This window comes from Xylaria bambusicola, assembly GCF_022495145.1.
Source record: "Xylaria bambusicola strain CBS 139988 unplaced genomic scaffold F5B22scaffold_10, whole genome shotgun sequence".
NCBI classification, from domain to species: domain Eukaryota; kingdom Fungi; phylum Ascomycota; class Sordariomycetes; order Xylariales; family Xylariaceae; genus Xylaria; species Xylaria bambusicola.
In genome coordinates, this window is record NW_025953563.1 from 775,214 (window position 1) to 795,637 (window position 20,424).

Here is a 20,424-nt window from a genome sequence, read left to right on the forward strand (position 1 = left end):
TCGAACGTGACTTCGACTCCGATGTTCTGTGCGTAGTCGTTGCCGTCGCCCGTTCCTGACTCATCACACCAGAGCCGCCCCAACTAAATCCAAACTACCGGACTGTTACCTAATCTACCTGCTGGACCTAACTGTTCAGTCTCGTCGTCTGCTTTGCCTTTCTAAGACAAAGTTGTTTGGAGACTGCTTCACTTGACGTTGTACGAGGGTCACAGGAAACGCATCCTAGGCCGCACGGTAACGAGGGGAAGAGGACGAATCCCACGCACACGCATACATACGCACTGCCGCACGTCGAGCCAACGCCCCCGTTTCCCTCTTATACCTCGTTGGCAGACCCCGTCTCCCCTCTTTCTCTGCCAATCCCCTTCCTTCTTGACTTTGCCTACCCTGGACTGTCACTCCAAAGAGGCACTCTGATCAATCATTATACATACAGCCTCGTTGGCAGCCTCTCCTTATAACAAGTTTAGTCGTCTTACTCTTCTTCTTCTGCGTTTACTAGAACCATACCGCCATTATCGACCTCTGCAATGGATTTCTCTCATGCTTATTTCAGTGGCGCTCAGCCCTACCAATTCATGGGCATTCCTCCCATGACACCCTCCCATTCTACTTCGGCCGCCTCAGACGAGTTTGGCCACAACAATCATAACCGATCTCCACATGTTCGTTGCCCGCTCTTCTGTGCCTCGGCAGTTCCTTGCTCTGTCTTCCTCATATCGTTTCATCTGGCCATTGGCCGTCAATCTTTGAAGACCAGGGACTAACATAACCGGCTTCTCTCACTACACAGGAGATATACGATTCTTTCTCGAACCATGACCAGTTTCCACAGAACTTGGACCAATATTCTCAGTTCAGCCATCACAACCAGACCTTCCCTGGTCCACCTGGCCCGCCGACGCCTCCTAATATTTCACTGCATGGCCAAAATCAAACGGGTACGAATGGCTCACATCACGCCAAAGGCAGTCAAGCCGATATACTACCCTTGACTAAACCGGATCCTGACACGAACCGACAAACAGGCTCCAACTCAGAAGAAGACGATCTTAGCCCAGCCCAATCACGCCGTAAGGCCCAGAACCGAGCTGCGTGAGTGACCCTGTTCCATTGATCCTGCCCAGGAAAACGGTTATGAGCCGCTGGGGCGCTTGATATTATGGTAATCATTGTTTCTCGCTTGGCACTAACGTTGTTTTAACCAGCCAACGCGCGTTTCGCGAGCGTAAAGAGCGACACGTCAAGGATCTCGAGGCGAAACTAGCTAGTCTTGAAGCGGCTCAAAGCCAGACCGCGACTGAAAATGAGAAGTTGAGACGTGAAATGCAGAAAATCAGCACCGAAAACGAGGTCTTGCGGGCAACATCAAGTGTCCATGCGCAGCACAATGGTTCTATTTCACCCATTACAGGTATCACTACAGGGCCCATGCAGTACAATCCGACCGACTTCTATTCGGATCTGCTTCAGAATCATGTGAACAAAACTCCCAGTCACCGCATTGTCGAATCCGGCGGTGAGCGTCTATTGGCTGCTGGGGCCACATGGGACTACATCATAAGCCACGACTTGTTCAAAAAGGGCTTAGTGGATGTTGCTGACGTGAGTGAACGCTTGAAGTGTCAGGCTAAATGTGATGGGCAAGGACCCGTCTTCGAGGAGCGTGCCGTGTTGAAGGCCATCATGGATAGCGTTGCTAGTGGTAGTGACGAGCTATTATGATCAATTGGCGGGCAAATTTTGACCGCCCCCTGACGGTCTGAGGGAGCTACGCCTGCAGTTAACTCGTACTTACTCGTGAGCTAGCAATGCTGACATGATCAAACTAACGGAATGGGATGAAATTTGGAGTCGGAAAGGGCTGAGGAGTTCAAGCAAGCGTGACGACCTTTTTTGGGTTTCAAGTATTTTGGATATGGTTTGACAGCGCATGAAGACACGAATAACAAGCTTTTTGAAAGGCCACCTGACCTGAACTTTGCAGTTTGCTACTACTGACTGGCCAAAGATGGGTGAACGAGGTGACTTCAACTTTATGAGAACATTGTTACTCGCGGATTTATATCGCTGCATGTCGGGTTTCGTTTTCCTTTTGTTTTTTTCTTCTATTTCTTCTCATTTCATGTGTATTTATCTATCATTTTGTAGGTAACAACCATGTACAACTCGTGCACAATTAGGAGTTTCGGGGGGGATTACTTGCATATTTACATGTGGATAAGGGGGGATGGATATTGTATTGAACGAGAAAATATATATCTTTGACAGATGAAAAGATTCTCGAGAGAAAAGATAAATGGGGGTTACTTAATGATTTGTTAGAGCGTTGTCTGGGCGCTTTACGGAAACTGTTCTGATGATTGATGATGGGTTAATTGAGTGCTGAAATCACGAGTGTGTCAAGCCTGAAATTCCCTCTGTGGTACGAGGCGTTGCTGTTGTGTATAGATGGGATTTTGAGCGATGCGGAACTTGGAAGGGAAGATTGGTGGTTGCCTGCCTGTCTTGTCTTGTCTTGTCTTGTCTTGCCGTACTTGAAGTCGTGTTCTCCCCCCTCTCCCTTGAGGGATGTATGACATTAATCTCGGACTCGTACCTACCTACCTGCGTGGTTGCATGCACATTCTAAATACAAACATACTCGTCTGACAGGGCTGTGTGTGTGAAAACGAGACAGGAGTCGTCATTTGAATCAGGACGTGTCAGTTTGCACATTCGTCTGTGCGGGGGTATATTTACAGACCTACCTACCTACCTACATATACTTATCTGCGCATTATACCAGAATATTTGATAGGTTAATGGGGATACTAGGGTAGATGTTTGGGTTATCTATCTGTTTGTCTAAGTATGTATGTAGGTGTCGTACAATGGACTCAGATAGATGAGATGAGATCAGATCAGATGAAGTGTATCATGGTACCCGAGAGGTCGGGATTGTGCTACCTACCTACCTACCTACCTACCTAGTAGTCTACCCAGGACCTTTGTGCTGACGAAGTTGTGCACTGTGAGAGGTTACCTAGTTACTACCTATCTACACTTTTCCTCTGTTGTGATATGTCTTGTCATGATCTATGGGTGTGGTGGTACATGTATGTATCTCCGCGTTGGATATAACAACCAGTGAATGGTTAACAGACAGATAGACTGGTGTCTCGTCTTTGGCATCAGATTCCATGTAGAATACTAGGTAATTTGTGTCTTGGCGACTTCCTAGGAAGTCGCTCTAGCAAACCGGCTCGCAGATCGGACTCTATCCATCAAGATTGCACGCAGCTAGAGTCCTTAAGGTGCTTAAATTCGACTAATACGCGATCCATTCTTAGTTGAGAAGAGATAGTCAAAAGAGGTTGATGAATTAAAATCGAATTATTACTGTTCTAACTAGACTGAATCCAACACCGTGTGCCTAGCCCTTGAAAAGGGGTAACAGCTATGTGTTGCTCCACAGAGGCAAGGTTGATAAGTATTCTCGCAGGCTACTCAATAAAATCCAAAAGAGATCCCCAGGAGAATAACTCTAGCCTAGGATACCTAGCAGCAATTCGCACTCCGCAGTGTAACAAGCTTCATCCCAACGTAAGTACCTAAACGCCACTCCGTAACGCAAGTATAAAATACCTCACAATACAATTCACTGTGACATCATCAACTCAAGAAGACATAAATCCATTAAACTCATTCATGAATTTCGTAGTCAAATAACTCATTAACAATAGCAATTACTATAACTAGGAGCTTCCAGATATTGAGAGATTCTTTCTAGGCGAAAGTATATAGCATAGCGCCTGTCCATGCGTACGCAGCCAGGGTATTTGCGCATGAGATGTCTGGCGTGATATACTCCCGAGTTTCTCTAGTATCTCTCGCTTCTCAATCCTGGGTATTTCTCTGGTATATATGATATCTTTGCCATATCCCCAATACCTTTACCCCATCTACCATCCATTTCCATCAGATCGTGCCTATCATTAGATGTATAGAAAGAGAGAGAGGGCCCCCTGGGGGGGTTGAGGGTTGGGGTTTACGCCCTCCCTTGCAGGTTTCCCGCTACTTGCATAGTTCTATTCCCTTTTCCACGTTCTTCATGTAGAAGAAGATAATATGGGGTCCCGAGAGAAAGATATAAACCCCTAATACTCTGAATCGGGATAGCGAGAGCTTGACGTTCGTTTTGGAGGTTGTGTATGAATTTAGTTGACCTTCTTGTTGTTTGCATCCCCGTTGCCTGTTTGCTCCTTGACCTCTACGTATGGATGCTTGATGGTAAGACACCAGATGTCGAGATAGTCACAAATAGTCACAATGACATCAACGACAAACGAGCCGTAGACACCGACTGCCGTACCGAGCATGCAGAACATGAAGGCAACCTGGTAGACGTCGTCACCGAGAGCGCTAGGCCAGCCAGAGGCCCAGCCTATGTGTTCTTTAAGGATAGGGCCGAGAGAATCGATTATGCCGAACCCTAAAGGTAGAGTCAGGATATTCCAGTAGGGGAAGTCGAGCTTCACAAGATGAGCTGTGATCATTTGTCCTACGCTGTATGCGTTCACCATGCCTGCGAACATGGCGAAAGGGACAAGGTGCTGTGTGCGGATTAGTGGCTGTAGATATAGGTACGAAGCCAGGAGGAACCAAGTGCCGAATAAGGGAACGAGGCCAAGTAGAGCACCACGGCTACGATCGCCACGAGCGCGACGCGCGCGAATGACGTTGCGCGCACTCTCGACTGTGTTGTATGCCATGACGATAGTGCCTTGGGCCAAGTAAACATGCGTGAATGACAGATCATACACGAAGTCAGGAATGGCAACAGTCTTGGCCACGCCGAATGTGGCGAGGATTGATTGGTTCCAGAATGAGGCGCCGCCCATGTAGCCGGTGAAAGCGTAAACCAAGACTAGAGCCAAGATGCCTTCAACTGGACCATTCACGATGCCCAAGGTAAGAGTTTTGGTGTGGTATTCTTCCCAGGTCTGGACGTAAAACGTGCCGAGCGCTATGATCATGTTAGTAACTAGGCATGGGAATGTAATGTGAAGCGGGATGTCGAGATGGGGAATGCGTACATGCGAAAACGCTAATGACTGTAAACCAGCTCTGTCCCATGTTTTGTGATGCAGCAAAAATAAGACATTCAAGCGAGGTGTTGAGCGCATCTACGCCGTGGTCGAATAGTTCGCCCAAGGGGCCGCTCTGTCGGGTTCGTCGCCTACGACATTAGCTTGAGTTAGTTTGCGAAATGCGACAAGTATACTGGAAAGGGAGGACGTGGCTTATCACGTACGCTTGTGAGCCATCGACGGCATCAAAGGTCTGGTATATGAACAAGCCGGCGGCCCAAGAGTAGTATACCCATGGTGGACAGTCTTGGTCGAGTGTGGGATTGTACCAGAGCAAGGTGAGGAAGTTTGCGACGACGAACATGAAGCCGGACAAGGTTATCAAGTTCGGGGCCATCCACATGGGAAAGCACTTGATGACGACATGGGTGTAGAAGGGCTTGAGGATGTATTTGGAGGTCAGCGAGTGGTCGACACCGCTGTATTTATACGCCTTGAGGTTCGGCAGGTATTCCTGGCGCACGTAGACCATCTTGAATGACGCTGTCGCAGGGCTGAGTCGCACAGATCGAGGTTGGGATGGGATGGGGGGGTCGGTGGAGCAGGTATCGACAATATCGGGTTGTGTTTTGTAGATGGCGATAAAATCAGTTGTGCGCTAGCTGTTGCAATACTTATTTGCAGACAGAGAATCAAGTCTGCATTCTGCTGGCTCGACTTTCATGGAATCAAAGGCGAGGAGGGTAAAGTCGGCTTCAGTGATGCATTGATATTAATTACACTATTTGGCCTTATTTTTTTCTTTGCTGCCATCCATGCCCATCAACCATCAGGGTTTCCCTCCAATTTCATGCGAATGGAACGTCATTAAAGTGGAGCAGGGCGCGTCAGGACCGCGTGCACACAAAGACTGCCAATTAATTAGATTAGGTACCTATGTACCTGTGAAGTGCTTGTGATGGTAGACCATGAAGGCAGATGGCGATGGTACTGGTTCAACACAACTTGGAAGCTATATATATTTCTTCAGCTTGTTGTTGTCTGCTGAAGTAGTCTTTCTGCATATCTATGAAGTCGACCATCCCTTGACTCAACTTTCTAATCCCTACAGTAGGTAGCTATTGTTGGCCATGGCCACATTTCAGGAAGCCTTGCCCGCCAGGCGTAGTATGTCTCATTTGCTGTGATATAGTACAGAGATTTCGCATTTATATCATCCCTTTTCGCCCAACTGTATTGTAGAGTGGGTACCTGCGTGATACTCAGCGAACCAACAGGCCTCCCGCCATCATCTTTCCTGTTCAGACCTATACATTGATACTTCAGACACTTCGACAACATCAGCGACAACATCAACAGAGGAACGAAGATGACGGGCGTCGATGCAACTCAACACGCCGCCAGTGCATCGCAGCCGTCCTATTCCCGCGTCGTAAATGTAAATCCCTACACAGAGGCGGCCAAATGGAATCGCCAAATGCTCCGCAAAATCGGAGACACGTTGAAGGAAGATCCCGAAGTTGACTTTACCAAACTCTTCACTAAACGGTATGCAGAGAAATTGAAGTTTTTGAAAGAAGGCAAGGCGTTCCTACCAGTACATCGTCGGCTTTTCATATTAATGATTGTGTTTCATTTTCCATAGGTCCATCGGCCAGGTCATCATCCCAGCAGCCGTCTGGTCCATCGTTCGACCGTCTTGATCCTCGGTCAGGCCTAGAAGCAACGGACTCTACTACCATACTGTTCGAACCAACGGCAGATTTACAGCTCCTTATCACAACTCAGAATGAATTATCTACCACGCTTATTGATCTTCTTGCCGAAGGTAGTGTTCTTGGCAAAGGCCCGTCTATGATAGTTCTCCAGATAAGCGATACAATCATCGTGAAAGTCAAGCTTCAAGATAGATTTGCTATCAAGGAATATCATTCACTGGCGTATCTGCAAAAGAATCTTCCAAACTTCCCGGCACCGAAACCCCACGGCTTGATTCACATGGGCGTCTTCCATCTACTCTTCATGAGCCTGGTCCCTGGACGAACCTTAGAACACATCTGGCCCGAGCTGAACGATGCTCAGAAGCAGGACATCAGCTGCCAGATTGACGACCTACTTTCGAGTCTCCGGTCGCTCCCGCCCCCCAGCACACCACTTGGGGACGTAGAAGGAGATGGTTGTATCGACAGGCGGCGATACCCTCGAGCCAACTCAGAGCCAATATTGAACTCTGAGCAGTTTCGGGATTTCATTTTCGCTGGGTCCAGAGGTACAACAGTTTATAATTCTCTCCTGCGCGAACTACTAGCAGACCCGGCAGGGTGTGTGTTCACACATGGAGACATCCGCCCAGCGAACATCATGATGGAAGCGGATAGCGGCGGGCGCTGGCGAGTTTCGGGCATTATAGACTGGGAGACGAGCGGTTTCTATCCCGAATATTGGGAGAGTGTCAAGATGACGAATAACCTGACGCACATAGAAAAGTGCGACTGGTACAACTACTTGCCCCAGTCTGTGTCTCCCCGCCGATATCCGACCGAGTGGCTTGTAGACAGAGTGTTAGATGCAAGTATGAAAAATAGTTTTTGAGATGAGAAGGAGGCCCAGGGGAAGGAGACTATCCGGAGATCTCCTTCTATAGGTGAGCACCTGCGGTACGATTCTCTAACATAAGTCTACACTTATCATGATACCAAGCTCTATCAAACCACGAATCTATGCCCTTATTAACTTACAGGAAACTGATAATTCAATACTCGGAATGAGCCTCATACTGAAGCTCGTATGAAAGGGGCTGGGATCAGGGCTAGGTATTGACTGTATACAGTACAATCATATACTATGACTACCAAGGCGTCTGAAGCCATTTGGGCTGTATTTACTCTGGTAAGTCAGCTGTTGTATGCTTTCTATTACAAGCCTCCAATCCCTCAGGCATTCCACCGGTTTTCTTCTGTTTCTGGGCTGGCTAGTGTTGGAGGACTTGCCCCTGAAATAGTCATGAGTGGCCAGAAAGAAGATAATATCATCATGGGAGCCATTCAAAGTCAAGGGGATAAGAAGCGGAACACAGGTATAGCATCTTGACTTGACGATTCAAAGCCGTCGACGGATTTTCAAGGCGTCCTTTACTGTACCATAAAGACACATGAAGTCGTCTTTAAACGGTAGGATAACATGAATGTATTACTATGATGGTATATCCCTAGTAGGATGACGTTTAAAGGGCTAGCCGTTGCGCGACAGCCCTGAAAGACAGATAATGGCCCTGGGCTGATTAGGTGACGTTGAAAGTATGGGAGATAGTACTGAGTCTCGGTTCTTGACAACACCTGGACATAATTCCTAAGTAACTAATATACCCAATTACGCAATAAGCCACCATCTTTCTACTTAGGCAACGAGCATTACTCATTGGATCTACAGCAGATCCAGTGTTCTGCCTTGAAATATCAAGGGGAGCTTCAACAACTCCCGCGAGAGCTTGGCCTTAGTCTACATCTCAAGACTAGGAAGTGACGAGGGATGTCTTCAGGGTAGACGTGTTCGGTTCTCGATGGTTGTCGTAAGTATTTGGTCTCTTACACTGTCTGTTGGCACCGCCTAGCACCAGCAGAGATCACACTTATCTGTCTAGCCTAGAGACGAGACCTTGATCTAACACACGTACTACTGATCATACATCCATCGTAGCCCAAACGACAAACAACCCAGGGGAATGTATGAGCATATTACTAAGGATGTAGGCAATCATGACCAACATAATACTACTTACATAACTCCATATTAAAACCAAATTTACATGTCTTAGCAAAATGTACTCTTTTCGTCTCTATTGCAAGCAGTGCTAGCAAGGCTCGTCGTCTAAAAAGGAGTTTACTTGACAGCAATCGGTTGCGTCGCCGTATGCTCCATACCCGAGTGCAATGTTTCCGATTTTGAGAGAAAACGAGGTCATTCCAACCCTAAACATTCTCTACTATGCATATATCTTCAAAATCGAAAAACACGAATCTCGCTAGCCAGATTTTTGCAGAACGATAACGCCCCACCCCTCCCCCCCAATTTAGAACCCGTCATTACGCAACTGACGCTACTATCATAGCTGCAACGTTTTCTTCCTCGCTGCGGACCGTGATCTTGGTCGTCACACCCGATTTCGACGAATACGCCATCCTGATGTTCGCCACCACTCTGCCGCCGTTGACTGTCTTGCCTAACAACTTGAGCTGGTGTGTTGTCTGGCTGATTGGTACGTCTGTGCCCTCTAACGGTTGTAATGAAAGCGCCTTGGTTAGTTGTTCTGTGGCATCTGTTTCGGTTGTGTCAGTCATCTCCTCAAGAATTCAAGCCGCTTAGATTTGAATACATACCTGCAATACTCTTCATGCTTGATAACTGTAATGTCTCCTCTGCCTCTTCACCCGCCGCCCCAACTTGCTCCCAGATGTGATTAAAGTTACCTGCGAAAGTGGGTATTACGTAATCACTACCGGATAGGTCGAATTCTGCCACCTCATACTCGTCATCATACCCAGTCTCTTCGGGTTCATTCGTCGTAGGGTCAATCTCCTTGCTTGTGAACTTGAGTATGTTGGAGAAGGAACTGGTGGGCATAGATCCTTCCCCGCCCGTCTTCTTGAATGCCACATAGACTTTGCCGGGTTGGTCTGTCTCGAGCTTTTCTGCAGGTAGAATGAAAACTTCCTCAAGCTCCTCCTCATCTGATGGTGTTGCGACGACCGAAACGTCTTCCAAGACAGTTGCAGGTAACGTGTTCTTAATCTCATACTGTAGCACAATGTGCTCCTTGAATATGTGCTTGACCACGGCTACCACGTACTCCGTTTCGGCTTCGGTAAGCTCAACCACAGGTGATGACTTGAGAAGACCACCAAACTCCTTCATGTGAGATATCGACATGAGCTCCTGAGCATATTTCTGGGCAGCAGCAGCAGCTGAGGCTTGCGCCTCTGCGCCAGTAGCTGCAGTCTTGGATGGTCCAGTTTTCGGTGGCTTGAGCGATGGTGTTGTTGCTGTAAGCTTCTTTGTCCGGTCTTCTGCATCTGCTTGCTCTCTTGTGACCACGGGGATTTTGCTGATGTCAAACGGAACATCAAATGCCGACTTATCATCCGATGTTACATATGTGACAAGTTGGTGCTCAAAGTAGGACAGTGAATACATATTATCTAATTATAGAGTTAGTATAGAGAATTTTCAGTTTCGGGCGATACCTACCATTTTTAATGAAACGCTCGCCCAGAGCGTCTTCCTCGTGCATTAATCTGAGATTGAGTGCAGCACGGTCACGAACTTCATCATCAACGTCATCCAAACACCTTGTAAGGAGGACATCGACACTTCGCTTCACTTCTGGGTCCTTCTGTCCTACACCGAATTTGGCCAACGCAGTGACAGCAGCAGCCCGGACAAGGGCGTTCTCAAGAACGACTCTGTTGTAGATATAGCGGATGTACTTGGTCGGTTGAGACGTCTTGGGACCCTCAAGACCAAGCAGGTGGAGAATGCGGACAGCCAGCTTCGTGAATTCGCAATCTTCGATAAACTCGCAAAGGTGAGCAAGGGCATCCTCCTTTGAGTCAGGGACGAACTTGATGAGATCAAACATGCTTTCGATGACGGCCCGCTTGAATTCATAACCGCCTTCATCACGGAGAATTCCACTAAGGAAGGCCAACATCCCAGCTTGCTTGCTGGGGAACTTGAGACACAGTGTGCGGATAGCTTCGACTATAGTGATCTTGAACTCGTCTGTGATTTCCGACATGAAAGTAGAAATTTGTTTCATCAGTCTATCAACGCTGGCTTCGTTGCCAGTCTTGAGAAGCGTAGTGATAGCGAACGTGGCAATTGATCGGTTGCTATTTGAGATAAGCGCCTCGATATCCGGGTTGCAGACATTGACAGCTTGAGGCTTAAAGGAGGCAAAGTTGTGAAGAATACGCAGAGCAGCGAATTTGGTAACCGCCCTCGGGGAAGACAAAAACAGCTGCAGTACATGCACCGCTTGCGTGACCTCAGCATCCGTCACGTCTCTCATGTCGCAGATTGCCTTAGCAGCTTCGAAGTTGACCATCTCGCTCTTGTGTCTTAGCCACCCATCAAGTAGTTGCATCATGGGCTTTCTTAACGACTGATCCTCTTCAGCCAATTGGGCAGCTAACCTCACTAGCATAACGATAGCGGCAGGACTCTTGACAGCGCCGGCAGCACCGAACTGTTGGACCATCTTAACCAGGGCCATTCGGTCATGCGATCTCATTTGGTACAGCAAGCCAATAGCATGATACTGTGTCATCGTCGAGTTGTTTACGGGGAGGGAGCTAGAAGACGAAGAAAATCCAAGGGAGAAGCCCCCGGAGGACTTAGTCGAAGCAGCAGCCTCCTGGGTCTCAGACTGCCACCGTCGAACAACATCTTTTGCAATCGGGAGGAGATGGTAGGAAGAGACGAGAGCTGCGGACGAGACGGAGGGATTCTTGTCAACAATTGCTGTCTTCATGACTCGTTCAATTGATTGCACCGTGGTTGCCTGCAACTGTTAGCCTACCAAGCTTGATAACGAAGCACAGAATCCAGGCAGACCAACATCAATGATGCGGCAAAGAGCTCTTATCGCGTTTGGTCGGTAAATCACGTCTGTGCTGCCTCCTGTGTCCTTCATAATTGTACTCGTAACCATGATAATATCCTCTGCCGAATTGGCAAGCTCTTTGATAACAAGGTGGACCATTTGGCGCAAGCTGGCATCCTTGTTCTGGAAGAGCTTCGAGATGCCGAAGAAGAGGGTTGTGGCTTCATTGGTCGGGAACTTCTCTCCCGTGTAGAGGAGAAGAGCTATCTTTGTGAGAAGTATACGGCATCGTCGCGGTTGAATTGGTGAACTGTTGAACAATCGAGCTGCCCATCTCGTTTAGCTGTCGTTCTGAAGGGCGAGCGTTGGTAGGGGGTATGCGGTGACGAATAAATGGTACACACCTTCTTGAAACACTTGGGTGCGATCGACTTTGACCAAGCCAAGGTCGGCATCTTCATCTTTCTTGCCGTAGCTCATGGTGGCGGCTAGACGGCTCTCCAGGGGCCTAGGAAAGTCGAAGATGTCGTAGGTCTTTAAATGGTGTTCTTCGCATTTAGAGGGTTACGTTTGGGGGAGGTTAGGACAGGCTACACATATCCCCCATGCTAGCGTGGATTAGCGGCCTCGCAAACCAGCGACGTTGCAAGTCGGTCAGTGAGTTAGTCACGTGAAAGTATAGGTACATATGTACCTTATGCACCCAAGTACGGTACGGTAGGTCTTTACATAGTACTTAGGTACTTACCACTATTCCCCCCAATACAGACAAGGATATCATGAGATGGATGGGGATGCGTACCTATCACTTGCAGTCTTTCGATGTTCATTCTCTGAAAAGCACAGTTATGTTTGTACCGTAGTCATCATCAATGGCCTCTTGGAGCCGTCTTCATTAGCTTGATAGCGTTGTCTACATATCCACTCGTGCCACCATATTTCCTCAGTATAGCAGGAATATCAGTAGAGGCCCAACTCTCTAAACGGCGTCTTCCTAAGATGCCTGTATTGCGTGTACTTGGGATCCTAAGCATCTCTGTTTCGACCTCCCAACCGCAGTCGTGGGCGATTTGCTTTACCCATTCCACAAGAGACGAATATGCCGATGCAGACTTGCCCTTTTCCTTCGGTGCGGCAGCCCTGAACCTGGCCCCTGTCAAGTCGTGACTGCAGCATGGTATCATCATGAATGGACAGTCCGATATAGTAGCAAGAATTGGCGTCCACGGTGTCAGCTCATCTGCGTGGTTTGAAATAATGAAAGTTCCCTTTGGGAACATCCCATCGTGAAGCAGTTTAGCAAGCTCGTCATCTTGTGAATCCTGATCTTGTAAAATCCCCGGAAGCAGTACCAGTTGACGCAGACTTTCGTCCATGTCATCTTCGGAAGACGTTTTGAGTCTTTCCGAGAAGTTAACCCACGATTTACGCTTCCGGGCATCAAATCCCCATCCTGAGTAGCCCTCTTGACGTAGAATGTATACCAGCAGACCATTCCCACATCCTATATCCACGAAGCCAGGAAAGGGGGAGTCTTGATACATTTGGGCCCAGAGCTCAATAAGAAACGCAGCTATTCCCAAATCCTCGAAGCAGTGTTTTGCTGGATCCGTGACCTCGACCCATTCTTCGATGAGTCTTCGTGCATACTTCATCTTAAGCCTTGTGTATGTTGACTGAACAGTAGCTTGAGGAATGATAGTATCATGGTGAACGCGCTTCACGTATCCCGCTTTGGCCCCCTCTCCATGTTTATGAAGTGTGGCTAGCAGGTGCAGCCCCGTTCTCACCAACTTGGGAGATGAGCCGTAGTCGTCAAAGAAATGGTAATGAATGGAAACAGTGCCTTCATTCAGCTTGGTATTCCACTCGTGGTGAAATGCGACGCCCTTTACCTTGGGGTGGTAAAACGGCACATCAGAATGGGAAGAGACATGTGGTTTATAGACAACCATTGAGAAAGAAGTGTCGTTCTCATCTGCTCCACAGCTGTGGTAGATCAAGCACGTTTGGTCTAAAGGTGGATCTCTCTGAGGATTCCTCGGTATCAGTCTTCGAACGAGCAGTTTATCTAAACGGTAACCCGCGAACTGGACAACACGGGGCTTGGGACCCGTCTCGTCTGTTTCGGCAATCTGCGCAAGAGTCTGCGCAGAGTCTCCCTCAACTAGGATATCTGCGCGGAAGAGCCAGGCAGAATTGATATTTGGATTACGGATGAGATTATCCATGACCTTGAAGAAGTAGCTTGATTCGAATGAGCACCTCTTTCGGAAGAGTGGTGTCCATGTGGCTTCTGATATATCTCTAATGAGACTTGGAGAGCCTTCTGCGAAGGGTTCAGGCTCAAACCCCATGTTGTCTGACTGATGTATCGTGTGCATATACTCCTATAGACCGATATCTCTTATATGCGAGGCCAGACTGCGCAGGTCACTTTGCAGAATGTCTCATAGCCGCAGCAGAGGCGGATAGACAGAAAAGTAGGCATCTACTATGAGCGCATGATAATAACATAAGTTTTCAACCTTAGGTAAGTACCTACATACGCAAGAGTTATTGGGGGGTTAAAGTCCGTATGTAGGCAAAGTGACCCACTAACTTGCCACCTCTGCTAGTAGTACCCAAAATTTACTCTAGGTTAGATAGGATGGGCTAGGTATATGACCATCGTTAAAGGATGAGTTTAATTCCATTTTACTTTTCATCTTTTTATAATATATATGCATACTTAGAAACCTTGCTGTTTTGTGACTGAATAGCATTCCGCGTTTTGGTAGAAAGCTACCTAACCTTGGATAGCTAGGATCATTCTAATCTATTCGCTTTTTCCTGCTAGCTGCGCGGCAGCTATGATTCTAAGGGACTTACGCATACTTATTCATAGTTGACGTTTATCATCATCTATAAGAAGACTTCCAAATTGAGCTCAAGAACACTCACGGGATACCTATGGGCCGAGTTAGTGCATAGTTCATGTCGGAAAAACCTCACGAGGACTCACTTGATCTCGAACTTTTCAAGTACTGAAGGATGTAGCACGCCGAGCTCTCCGATACGCCGGCTTTCTCCTCCTCTCTTTCCAAGGAAGATCCCAGCCGCGCGTCCAGGGAAGAATGTCTTGTCAGAAATCTCCTGGATATAATAATCCTGTATGCGAAGCATAAGGAAAATCCTATCCAAAAGTCCATGTACGACCTCGAATCCGCTGGTCTTTCCATAATAAGCTGCACCCCAATGCCTCTCGTTCTTTGCCTGTGGGAGTTCGTTAGTACTTGGGGCACGATTTATTCAATGACCGGTTAGCTCCACTCACACGACGTTCCAGCGAGTCGTCCTTTAGCGAGATATCGGCTGCCTCGAAGATTTTCAAAGGAAGGCGCACAGATTTGTTGTCACGAATAGTCTTGAGCAGGCCTGGAAGGAGCGACGTACGGACAACCTGGTATTCGGCTGTCTTGGGGTTTGCAAGCTTTACAGCAGTGGTACCATCATCATGCCTGTTAAGCCAACCAAAGTTCTCATCGTGCGAGCAGAGAATGAGCGGCATAGCTTCGACCCAGCCGACCATTGCGCACTCTAGGCGTACGATATCCGCGAATTTGTTTATCGGCAGTGGTTTGCCAACAGTGGCTGACTTGTTCGACAGGACTCGTGGTAATTTGTTAAAACCATATGCTACGGCGACATCTTCCATCTGTGATGGTGATTAGCATTTCGTTTTGAGGTGGTGTTGATAGATCCAATCTTACTATATCACAAGCATGTAGCACATCCGGCCGCGTTGGTGGCACGAAGACTTCTATGCTTGATCCTAAGGGTCGAGATGTATACGCCATTTTCTCCAAGAGCTTGCAAATGGCATCTGCAGATAGGTCCAACCCACAGCACTGATTAAGATAATCCACCTCTACCTCCATCCTCACTGGCGAAAGGTTAGGTGTGACCTTTGTCGTTCCATCAGCCTCCTTAATTAGCACGGGTTCCACAGTGAAAGGCTCGGAACAGTATTCTGAAAACATCGTCACCATGGCGTTACAGATCATCTCGAGTTTCGTTCGATCAGTGGCCGTCAACTCGATAAAGACGTTTGTCGTGTTTAGGGTAATCTTTGAATGGTTACCGTTGATAATTGGAGGTAAGGAGCAGACAACCCCCTTGGAGTCGTAGATGACTGGGTACCGAGGTGCCTCGCGGATTATATGTAGGTAGCGGCTCAAGTGCTTGTCTAATTCAGCTGGTAAGCGTACTGAATTCAGGGACATGAATGAGGGCGAAGCTTGCCGTTCTCCAAATGTGTCATCAGCTCATTGCCATCCATCTCTTTTGTCTGGTTCAGAGGCGCAAATCGGATATTCCCAGGTTCTCGAGCTTCGTAAGTGAAGGGCCCCTGCAAGGCATCGAGGTCGTGAGTTCCAATCGCAACTAGAGTTCTTTGGCGTGCTAGGTTCTGATGGAGCTTGTCCTGAAGGCCGATGAAGGAGTCATATGAAGCTTGAGTAAACTTGACGCCACGAAGAATAGCCGCTGCGATGAATGGCCGCACGGCAGCCGTCTCTTTCGCGACGGTGACATGATGCATGCGATCTTGGGGAAGGTCAAGCACTTTGTATGTCGGCGCGGATTGCTTGCCGCGGAAAATGTTTAGGCTGCGGGCCAGGCCTTCAAAGCACAACAGGTCACTCCTGTTGGCAGGCACCTCTATTTTCAGCTGGGGCTTCTCATCTGCAGGTCGTGACGGGTCGTCTTCGGTATCCTCGTCGAGTTCTATACCGTAGTCGAAGCATAGGGCCTGAAACTCGTCGGCTGTGAACCTGGCGGGCGGATGAGTGGATTACAAGTTACAGGAGTAGCTGAGCTGCCTTACCGCTGGCCCAGCGCCACGAAGAAGTCCTCTTTATCTACGCCTATGGTGGGCATTTTGGCGGATCGTGAAAGTGTGCAGTCTTATTTATTTGAGTCACAACGGTCAATCAGTCTACGAACGAGGGACGGTGTTAACCCAAAGAACCCCACCCCCACCATGCTTGGATGCTTATCTTCCAGCCTACCCTAGGTGAGTTGTAAGGGTACCTAGGCACTTATTTAGGTACCTGTAGTGAGCTCTAGGTACGCTGTAGGAACCTGGTATGTGTTGTATTCAAGGGGCGGTAATCGGACCTGGTTCGGCTCTACCATATTCTATCCTCAATAATTTTTTCACAGTGCATTGCTGCCCCTCCATTCGAGTTTGCCTTCGTATGGGGCGTCATTCTTCACTGCCGCCCTTCGCCAAGACCCCCCAGGTAACCTTACCACGATCTGCCCATTGGCAGACCATTGGGCTTGTACTCAAGTACTCGGTATACCTGTGTTGCACCCTCAAGACCCTCTCTGACCCTCTGCAGGTACCTACCTAGGTAGGTAGGTACCAAGCCTGGAATTGGAAGTCAGAGGTAGTGATCCCATAGCGACCTGAACAGGGACCTGGATAGGGACCTGAAGAGAGGTTAGACAGCTACCTAAGTACAGTAGAGACAGGCACTACAATCTGGTGGTACCTACATAGGTCTGATAGGTACTTAGGTAATCTCGCAATAAATGACACACTGTCCTCCCGCACTGTATACTTACCTCGTCCATGCATGCCCACTTTCCCGTTGCGGTGGCTCCCTCCCTGCCACGGCCTGCCATCGCCTGCCATTTGCCATCCATCCATCCAGTTGCTCACAATTGGCTTTGTACAAAAGGCCCTCACTCCGCCTCCTTCTCCCTACATACTCTCCGCACACCAACCGGCCCACCAACAACACCAATATCATACTGAGTACCATCACAACTACAACACTCTGTATCGCTTCGTCCGCGCCCAGCTCTTCTCGCCTTCTACTTATCGCGCAGACTCTGCCTGTCCATCCTTCCATCAATAGCCTAGCGAGACAATAGTCGGTCGCTTCCTTCCACTCCCTCCACCCAGAAACCCTTTTCCCAAGGTTACCCGGAAAACTCGAGTTTATGTCCATCGAAAATCTCAAGTCTTACGGTACGACTCCATGCTGCTGCTCATCACTTCTCGAGATTACCCCGCCGTGTCCATTGCGTTGTTGGGGCGCCCAGCCTTTGCGCCCAAGCCTCCTTCTTGCCCCTCTATTGACATTCAGGGGAATATGTTACTAACCTGCATCTTTCTACAGACCCCTTCGCCGAAGCCGACGAAACGCCTGGCGAATCCAAGCAGGCACAGAATTATATTCATATTCGTATCCAGCGTACGTACTATCTGTTTCCCTTGCGCCACCCTTTGACGTATTGGGGGCACATGCGCCCAGCGCGTCATGTGTTCCGTTCCCACGCTATCGGGCCCCCACATCCGTCGCGCACTTGACCTTCTTGCTGACATTGCTTTTCCACCGATAGAACGAAATGGACGTAAAACCCTGACCACTGTTCAGGGTTTGCCTAAGAAATTCGATAACAAGAAGATTCTCAAGGTCATCAAGAAGAAGTTTGGTATGCTTGTCTCTGTTAACCGACGCTTAGAGCCGCCGCAGCTAACCACTACCGTCGTAAATAGCCTGCAATGGCACTATCGTCAACGACTCTGAAATGGGCGAGGTGATTCAGCTCCAGGGTGATCAACGTAACGATGTGCAACAGTTCCTCGTTGACAAAGAGGAGGGTCTAGAGCTCGACCCCAAGACCATTAAGGTCCACGGTTTCTAAGCTGGCCATGTCCCAACGACCTCCGTTATATCAGTTTCTTCGACCATATACGGACTGTGTCACGGAATGGACTAGCTCACTCTCTGCGGTGTCTGTATGAAGGGTGACTGGATGACATCGCTAGCTGTCTATCTATCTAGTGGACAGGCTTCCTTCGGTCGAGGCGTTATACGGAATGGTCCGGACATGATACCCTTTTTTTGAGTCACTGGAGAATCCCCCGTCATGGATGGGAAAGAAGTAGATGCAAGGAAGCATTTTCTCACGCGAGTCACTCGGCTTGGTTCGGTAGTACACCAGATGGTCGGCTTTAAAGCTAGCCTTCCGTTACCGATGCTGAAAGCATACGTTAGTAAATCAGTAACCGGAGATCATGCTAGAAATCATTGCTCGTCTCACTATACTCGTGATCACGTTGCCTCAATTACGCACAAGTGCGTTGTATTCCAACCGTAGTAGTGACACTATCTAGGCTATTTTGGCCTGCTCTCATCTCCTTTCAGTGTTTCAACACATCAAAATATTACGAAAACGTTTTTAATGTCCAAGCTGTCGTAATGGCAGCGCTACTCTCACATAGCTGAAAGGGCGAGACGCCGTTGAAATCTTGCACTATGTGGTGTGGGGACAAGAAAACTTGAGTTTGCACTTGTCAGTGAAACTTACAACTGCGATGTTACATATTCCTCATAAAAGTCTCCGTAAGCAGTCTCACTAACTCGGAAATCAAGGAAATATACCATCATCAATATATACGGGGGCAATTGCCGGAAAATATGGATTCGTGATCTTTTCGGATACTCACTCACCCCTCACTTGACGTCCTACCTATTCAGTCTAGGTATCTTAAAGTTTCAGCACGGGAAACATTGGAAGAGCAGTAAAGCTTTCTCAATTCCATTTCCCAATATCCTTTTAAGAAAAACAACGATATGAGGACGTCGTCGGCACTACCGCTTCCTCCCCCGAATTTCTCGCGCAAAAAGGAGTGCATCCTCGAGCTGCTCGCCGTCCCGGAGGCGGAATACAGCGATGCGTCGCCCAAGGGTTCCGTCGACGCGGAGATCCGAGATTTGATTGAAGAGATCAATGCGATGGACGGCTTCGTGACGACTAGTAGCTGCGCAGGGCGCGTGAGCGTGTTTGTTGAGGGGAGGAAGGCTGGGACTTCTGCGGAGGAAGACGATGCTGCTAGACCTACTACGGTTGCTGCGGCTGGTGGGAAAGGAGGTGGTGGCACTTGGTTGTTTGTCTCGCATGATCCGGTTGAGGAGAACGCGAGCGAAGGCGTGAGGGGCCTGCTTGGGCTGCGTGGTTTTTCTGTGAAGTCTGAGGGAGGGGGGGACGATGCTGCACGAGGAAACTCTAAGGATACAAGGCTGGTCCATTTCAAGTTCGAGCCGATGGTAAGTTGACCTTGACTGCCTTATAAGGGGACAGTGTAATACCAGGCATATCGTATTTACTTACATTTCATCTAGATACTCCATGTCCTCACGGCATCGTTGGAACACGCTCAGGTCATCCTCCGCTGCGCCCTGCAAGCTGGTTTCCGTGAAAGCGGCGCCGTCAACCTCACATCATCAGGGGCCGAAGCTGTAACTCCCATTGTGGCGGTCCGGTCAATGGGGCTTTCGCTTGAGTCGTTGATCGGCATACAAGAAGATGGTGCAACGAGGTGTACTGTCTCTGATGACTATCTGCTCAGTCTGTTACGCATTGCTAATGAGAGGTTCGAAGAAAACAAGAAGAGGATCGAGCGGTTTCGCACTGCTATTCTAGAAGTCAGTTATCCGCCGAGGAAAAGAGACGGCACCGAATGGGAAGATGCCCAGACTAGACGCGAGAGGAAGAGAATGGAGGGGCTTCGGCGAAAAGCTGAACTTGAGAGGCAGAACAAGGAGAGGGGTGTGATTGAGGGTGGTGATGATGGGGATCTAGATTTCCCCGTGAATACAGAATTTACATGATCAAAAGTGTCCCCCATAAAAGAAATTTTAGCACAAAAATAACAGTGACCGAGATTTATGTGACATATGTTGAAAT

The 20,424-nt window shown here is 48.4% G+C and overlaps 8 protein-coding genes across 8 annotated transcripts; 4 read left to right on the forward strand and 4 right to left on the reverse strand.

Moving 5' to 3' along the window:
• Positions 1–285: 285 nt before the first annotated feature.
• Positions 286–1,763, forward strand: F5B22DRAFT_39537 (uncharacterized protein). Its single transcript, XM_047971432.1, has 3 exons — positions 286–668; positions 797–1,098; positions 1,212–1,763. The coding sequence occupies exons 1-3, from the start codon at positions 534–536 to the stop codon at positions 1,726–1,728; spliced, it is 954 nt and encodes a 317-aa protein (XP_047833147.1). The 5' UTR covers positions 286–533; the 3' UTR covers positions 1,729–1,763.
• Positions 1,764–3,677: 1,914 nt separating this feature from the next.
• On the reverse strand, positions 3,678–5,884 carry F5B22DRAFT_597757 (CDP-alcohol phosphatidyltransferase). The gene is made up of 3 exons (XM_047974318.1): positions 5,300–5,884; positions 5,082–5,224; positions 3,678–5,011 (listed from the first exon to the last, which is right to left on the reverse strand). Exons 1-3 carry the CDS (start codon positions 5,605–5,607, stop codon positions 4,203–4,205), a joined length of 1,260 nt encoding a protein of 419 aa, XP_047833148.1. The 5' UTR covers positions 5,608–5,884; the 3' UTR covers positions 3,678–4,202.
• A 355-nt stretch (positions 5,885–6,239) lies between these two features.
• On the forward strand, positions 6,240–7,793 carry F5B22DRAFT_39583 (APH-domain-containing protein). Its single transcript, XM_047971434.1, has 2 exons — positions 6,240–6,655; positions 6,721–7,793. The coding sequence occupies exons 1-2, from the start codon at positions 6,445–6,447 to the stop codon at positions 7,665–7,667; spliced, it is 1,158 nt and encodes a 385-aa protein (XP_047833149.1). The 5' UTR covers positions 6,240–6,444; the 3' UTR covers positions 7,668–7,793.
• Positions 7,794–9,136: 1,343 nt separating this feature from the next.
• Positions 9,137–12,246, reverse strand: F5B22DRAFT_597761 (adaptin N terminal region-domain-containing protein). The gene is made up of 5 exons (XM_047974319.1): positions 12,081–12,246; positions 11,692–12,002; positions 10,320–11,634; positions 9,452–10,270; positions 9,137–9,390 (listed from the first exon to the last, which is right to left on the reverse strand). Exons 1-5 carry the CDS (start codon positions 12,154–12,156, stop codon positions 9,158–9,160), a joined length of 2,754 nt encoding a protein of 917 aa, XP_047833150.1. The 5' UTR covers positions 12,157–12,246; the 3' UTR covers positions 9,137–9,157.
• Positions 12,247–12,439: 193 nt separating this feature from the next.
• F5B22DRAFT_597763 (uncharacterized protein) lies at positions 12,440–14,218 on the reverse strand. Its single transcript, XM_047974320.1, has one exon. The coding sequence runs from the start codon at positions 14,058–14,060 to the stop codon at positions 12,546–12,548; it is 1,515 nt and encodes a 504-aa protein (XP_047833151.1). The 5' UTR covers positions 14,061–14,218; the 3' UTR covers positions 12,440–12,545.
• F5B22DRAFT_597764 (phenylalanyl-tRNA synthetase) lies at positions 14,219–17,121 on the reverse strand. Its single transcript, XM_047974321.1, has 6 exons — positions 16,544–17,121; positions 15,961–16,490; positions 15,429–15,904; positions 14,993–15,373; positions 14,681–14,931; positions 14,219–14,626 (listed from the first exon to the last, which is right to left on the reverse strand). Exons 1-6 carry the CDS (start codon positions 16,594–16,596, stop codon positions 14,581–14,583), a joined length of 1,737 nt encoding a protein of 578 aa, XP_047833152.1. The 5' UTR covers positions 16,597–17,121; the 3' UTR covers positions 14,219–14,580.
• A 241-nt stretch (positions 17,122–17,362) lies between these two features.
• Positions 17,363–18,924, forward strand: F5B22DRAFT_597769 (translation initiation factor SUI1). Its single transcript, XM_047974322.1, has 4 exons — positions 17,363–17,698; positions 17,850–17,924; positions 18,073–18,165; positions 18,230–18,924. Exons 1-4 carry the CDS (start codon positions 17,671–17,673, stop codon positions 18,376–18,378), a joined length of 345 nt encoding a protein of 114 aa, XP_047833153.1. The 5' UTR covers positions 17,363–17,670; the 3' UTR covers positions 18,379–18,924.
• On the forward strand, positions 18,909–20,369 carry F5B22DRAFT_597783 (methyltransferase TYW3-domain-containing protein). Its single transcript, XM_047974323.1, has 2 exons — positions 18,909–19,784; positions 19,860–20,369. Exons 1-2 carry the CDS (start codon positions 19,311–19,313, stop codon positions 20,346–20,348), a joined length of 963 nt encoding a protein of 320 aa, XP_047833154.1. The 5' UTR covers positions 18,909–19,310; the 3' UTR covers positions 20,349–20,369.
• Positions 20,370–20,424: the final 55 nt, after the last annotated feature.

Excerpts from the sequence above, each read along its gene's own strand:
- F5B22DRAFT_39537 (XM_047971432.1), top strand. The coding sequence starts at position 534 with ATGGATTTCTCTCATGCTTATTTCAGTGGCGCTCAGCCCTACCAATTC. Across the intron at positions 669-796 it reads ATCATAACCGATCTCCACAT|GAGATATACGATTCTTTCTC; the intron begins GTTCGTTGCCCG and ends CTCACTACACAG. Across the intron at positions 1,099-1,211 it reads AAGGCCCAGAACCGAGCTGC|CCAACGCGCGTTTCGCGAGC; the intron begins GTGAGTGACCCT and ends TGTTTTAACCAG.
- F5B22DRAFT_597757 (XM_047974318.1), bottom strand. The coding sequence starts at position 5,607 with ATGGTCTACGTGCGCCAGGAATACCTGCCGAACCTCAAGGCGTATAAA. Across the intron at positions 5,225-5,299 it reads GCCGTCGATGGCTCACAAGC|GCGACGAACCCGACAGAGCG; the intron begins GTACGTGATAAG and ends CTAATGTCGTAG. Across the intron at positions 5,012-5,081 it reads AGTCATTAGCGTTTTCGCAT|CGCTCGGCACGTTTTACGTC; the intron begins GTACGCATTCCC and ends ACATGATCATAG.
- F5B22DRAFT_39583 (XM_047971434.1), top strand. The coding sequence starts at position 6,445 with ATGACGGGCGTCGATGCAACTCAACACGCCGCCAGTGCATCGCAGCCG. Across the intron at positions 6,656-6,720 it reads ATTGAAGTTTTTGAAAGAAG|GTCCATCGGCCAGGTCATCA; the intron begins GCAAGGCGTTCC and ends CATTTTCCATAG.
- F5B22DRAFT_597761 (XM_047974319.1), bottom strand. The coding sequence starts at position 12,156 with ATGAGCTACGGCAAGAAAGATGAAGATGCCGACCTTGGCTTGGTCAAA. Across the intron at positions 12,003-12,080 it reads CACCCAAGTGTTTCAAGAAG|CTCGATTGTTCAACAGTTCA; the intron begins GTGTGTACCATT and ends CGAGATGGGCAG. Across the intron at positions 10,271-10,319 it reads CGAGCGTTTCATTAAAAATG|ATAATATGTATTCACTGTCC; the intron begins GTAGGTATCGCC and ends CTCTATAATTAG.
- F5B22DRAFT_597763 (XM_047974320.1), bottom strand. The coding sequence starts at position 14,060 with ATGCACACGATACATCAGTCAGACAACATGGGGTTTGAGCCTGAACCC.
- F5B22DRAFT_597764 (XM_047974321.1), bottom strand. The coding sequence starts at position 16,596 with ATGCCCACCATAGGCGTAGATAAAGAGGACTTCTTCGTGGCGCTGGGC. Across the intron at positions 16,491-16,543 it reads TTCGTGGCGCTGGGCCAGCG|GTTCACAGCCGACGAGTTTC; the intron begins GTAAGGCAGCTC and ends TCCGCCCGCCAG. Across the intron at positions 14,627-14,680 it reads CTTGAAAAGTTCGAGATCAA|GTATCCCGTGAGTGTTCTTG; the intron begins GTGAGTCCTCGT and ends CTCGGCCCATAG.
- F5B22DRAFT_597769 (XM_047974322.1), top strand. The coding sequence starts at position 17,671 with ATGTCCATCGAAAATCTCAAGTCTTACG. Across the intron at positions 17,925-18,072 it reads TATTCATATTCGTATCCAGC|AACGAAATGGACGTAAAACC; the intron begins GTACGTACTATC and ends TTCCACCGATAG. Across the intron at positions 18,166-18,229 it reads GGTCATCAAGAAGAAGTTTG|CCTGCAATGGCACTATCGTC; the intron begins GTATGCTTGTCT and ends CGTCGTAAATAG.
- F5B22DRAFT_597783 (XM_047974323.1), top strand. The coding sequence starts at position 19,311 with ATGAGGACGTCGTCGGCACTACCGCTTCCTCCCCCGAATTTCTCGCGC. Across the intron at positions 19,785-19,859 it reads ATTTCAAGTTCGAGCCGATG|ATACTCCATGTCCTCACGGC; the intron begins GTAAGTTGACCT and ends CATTTCATCTAG.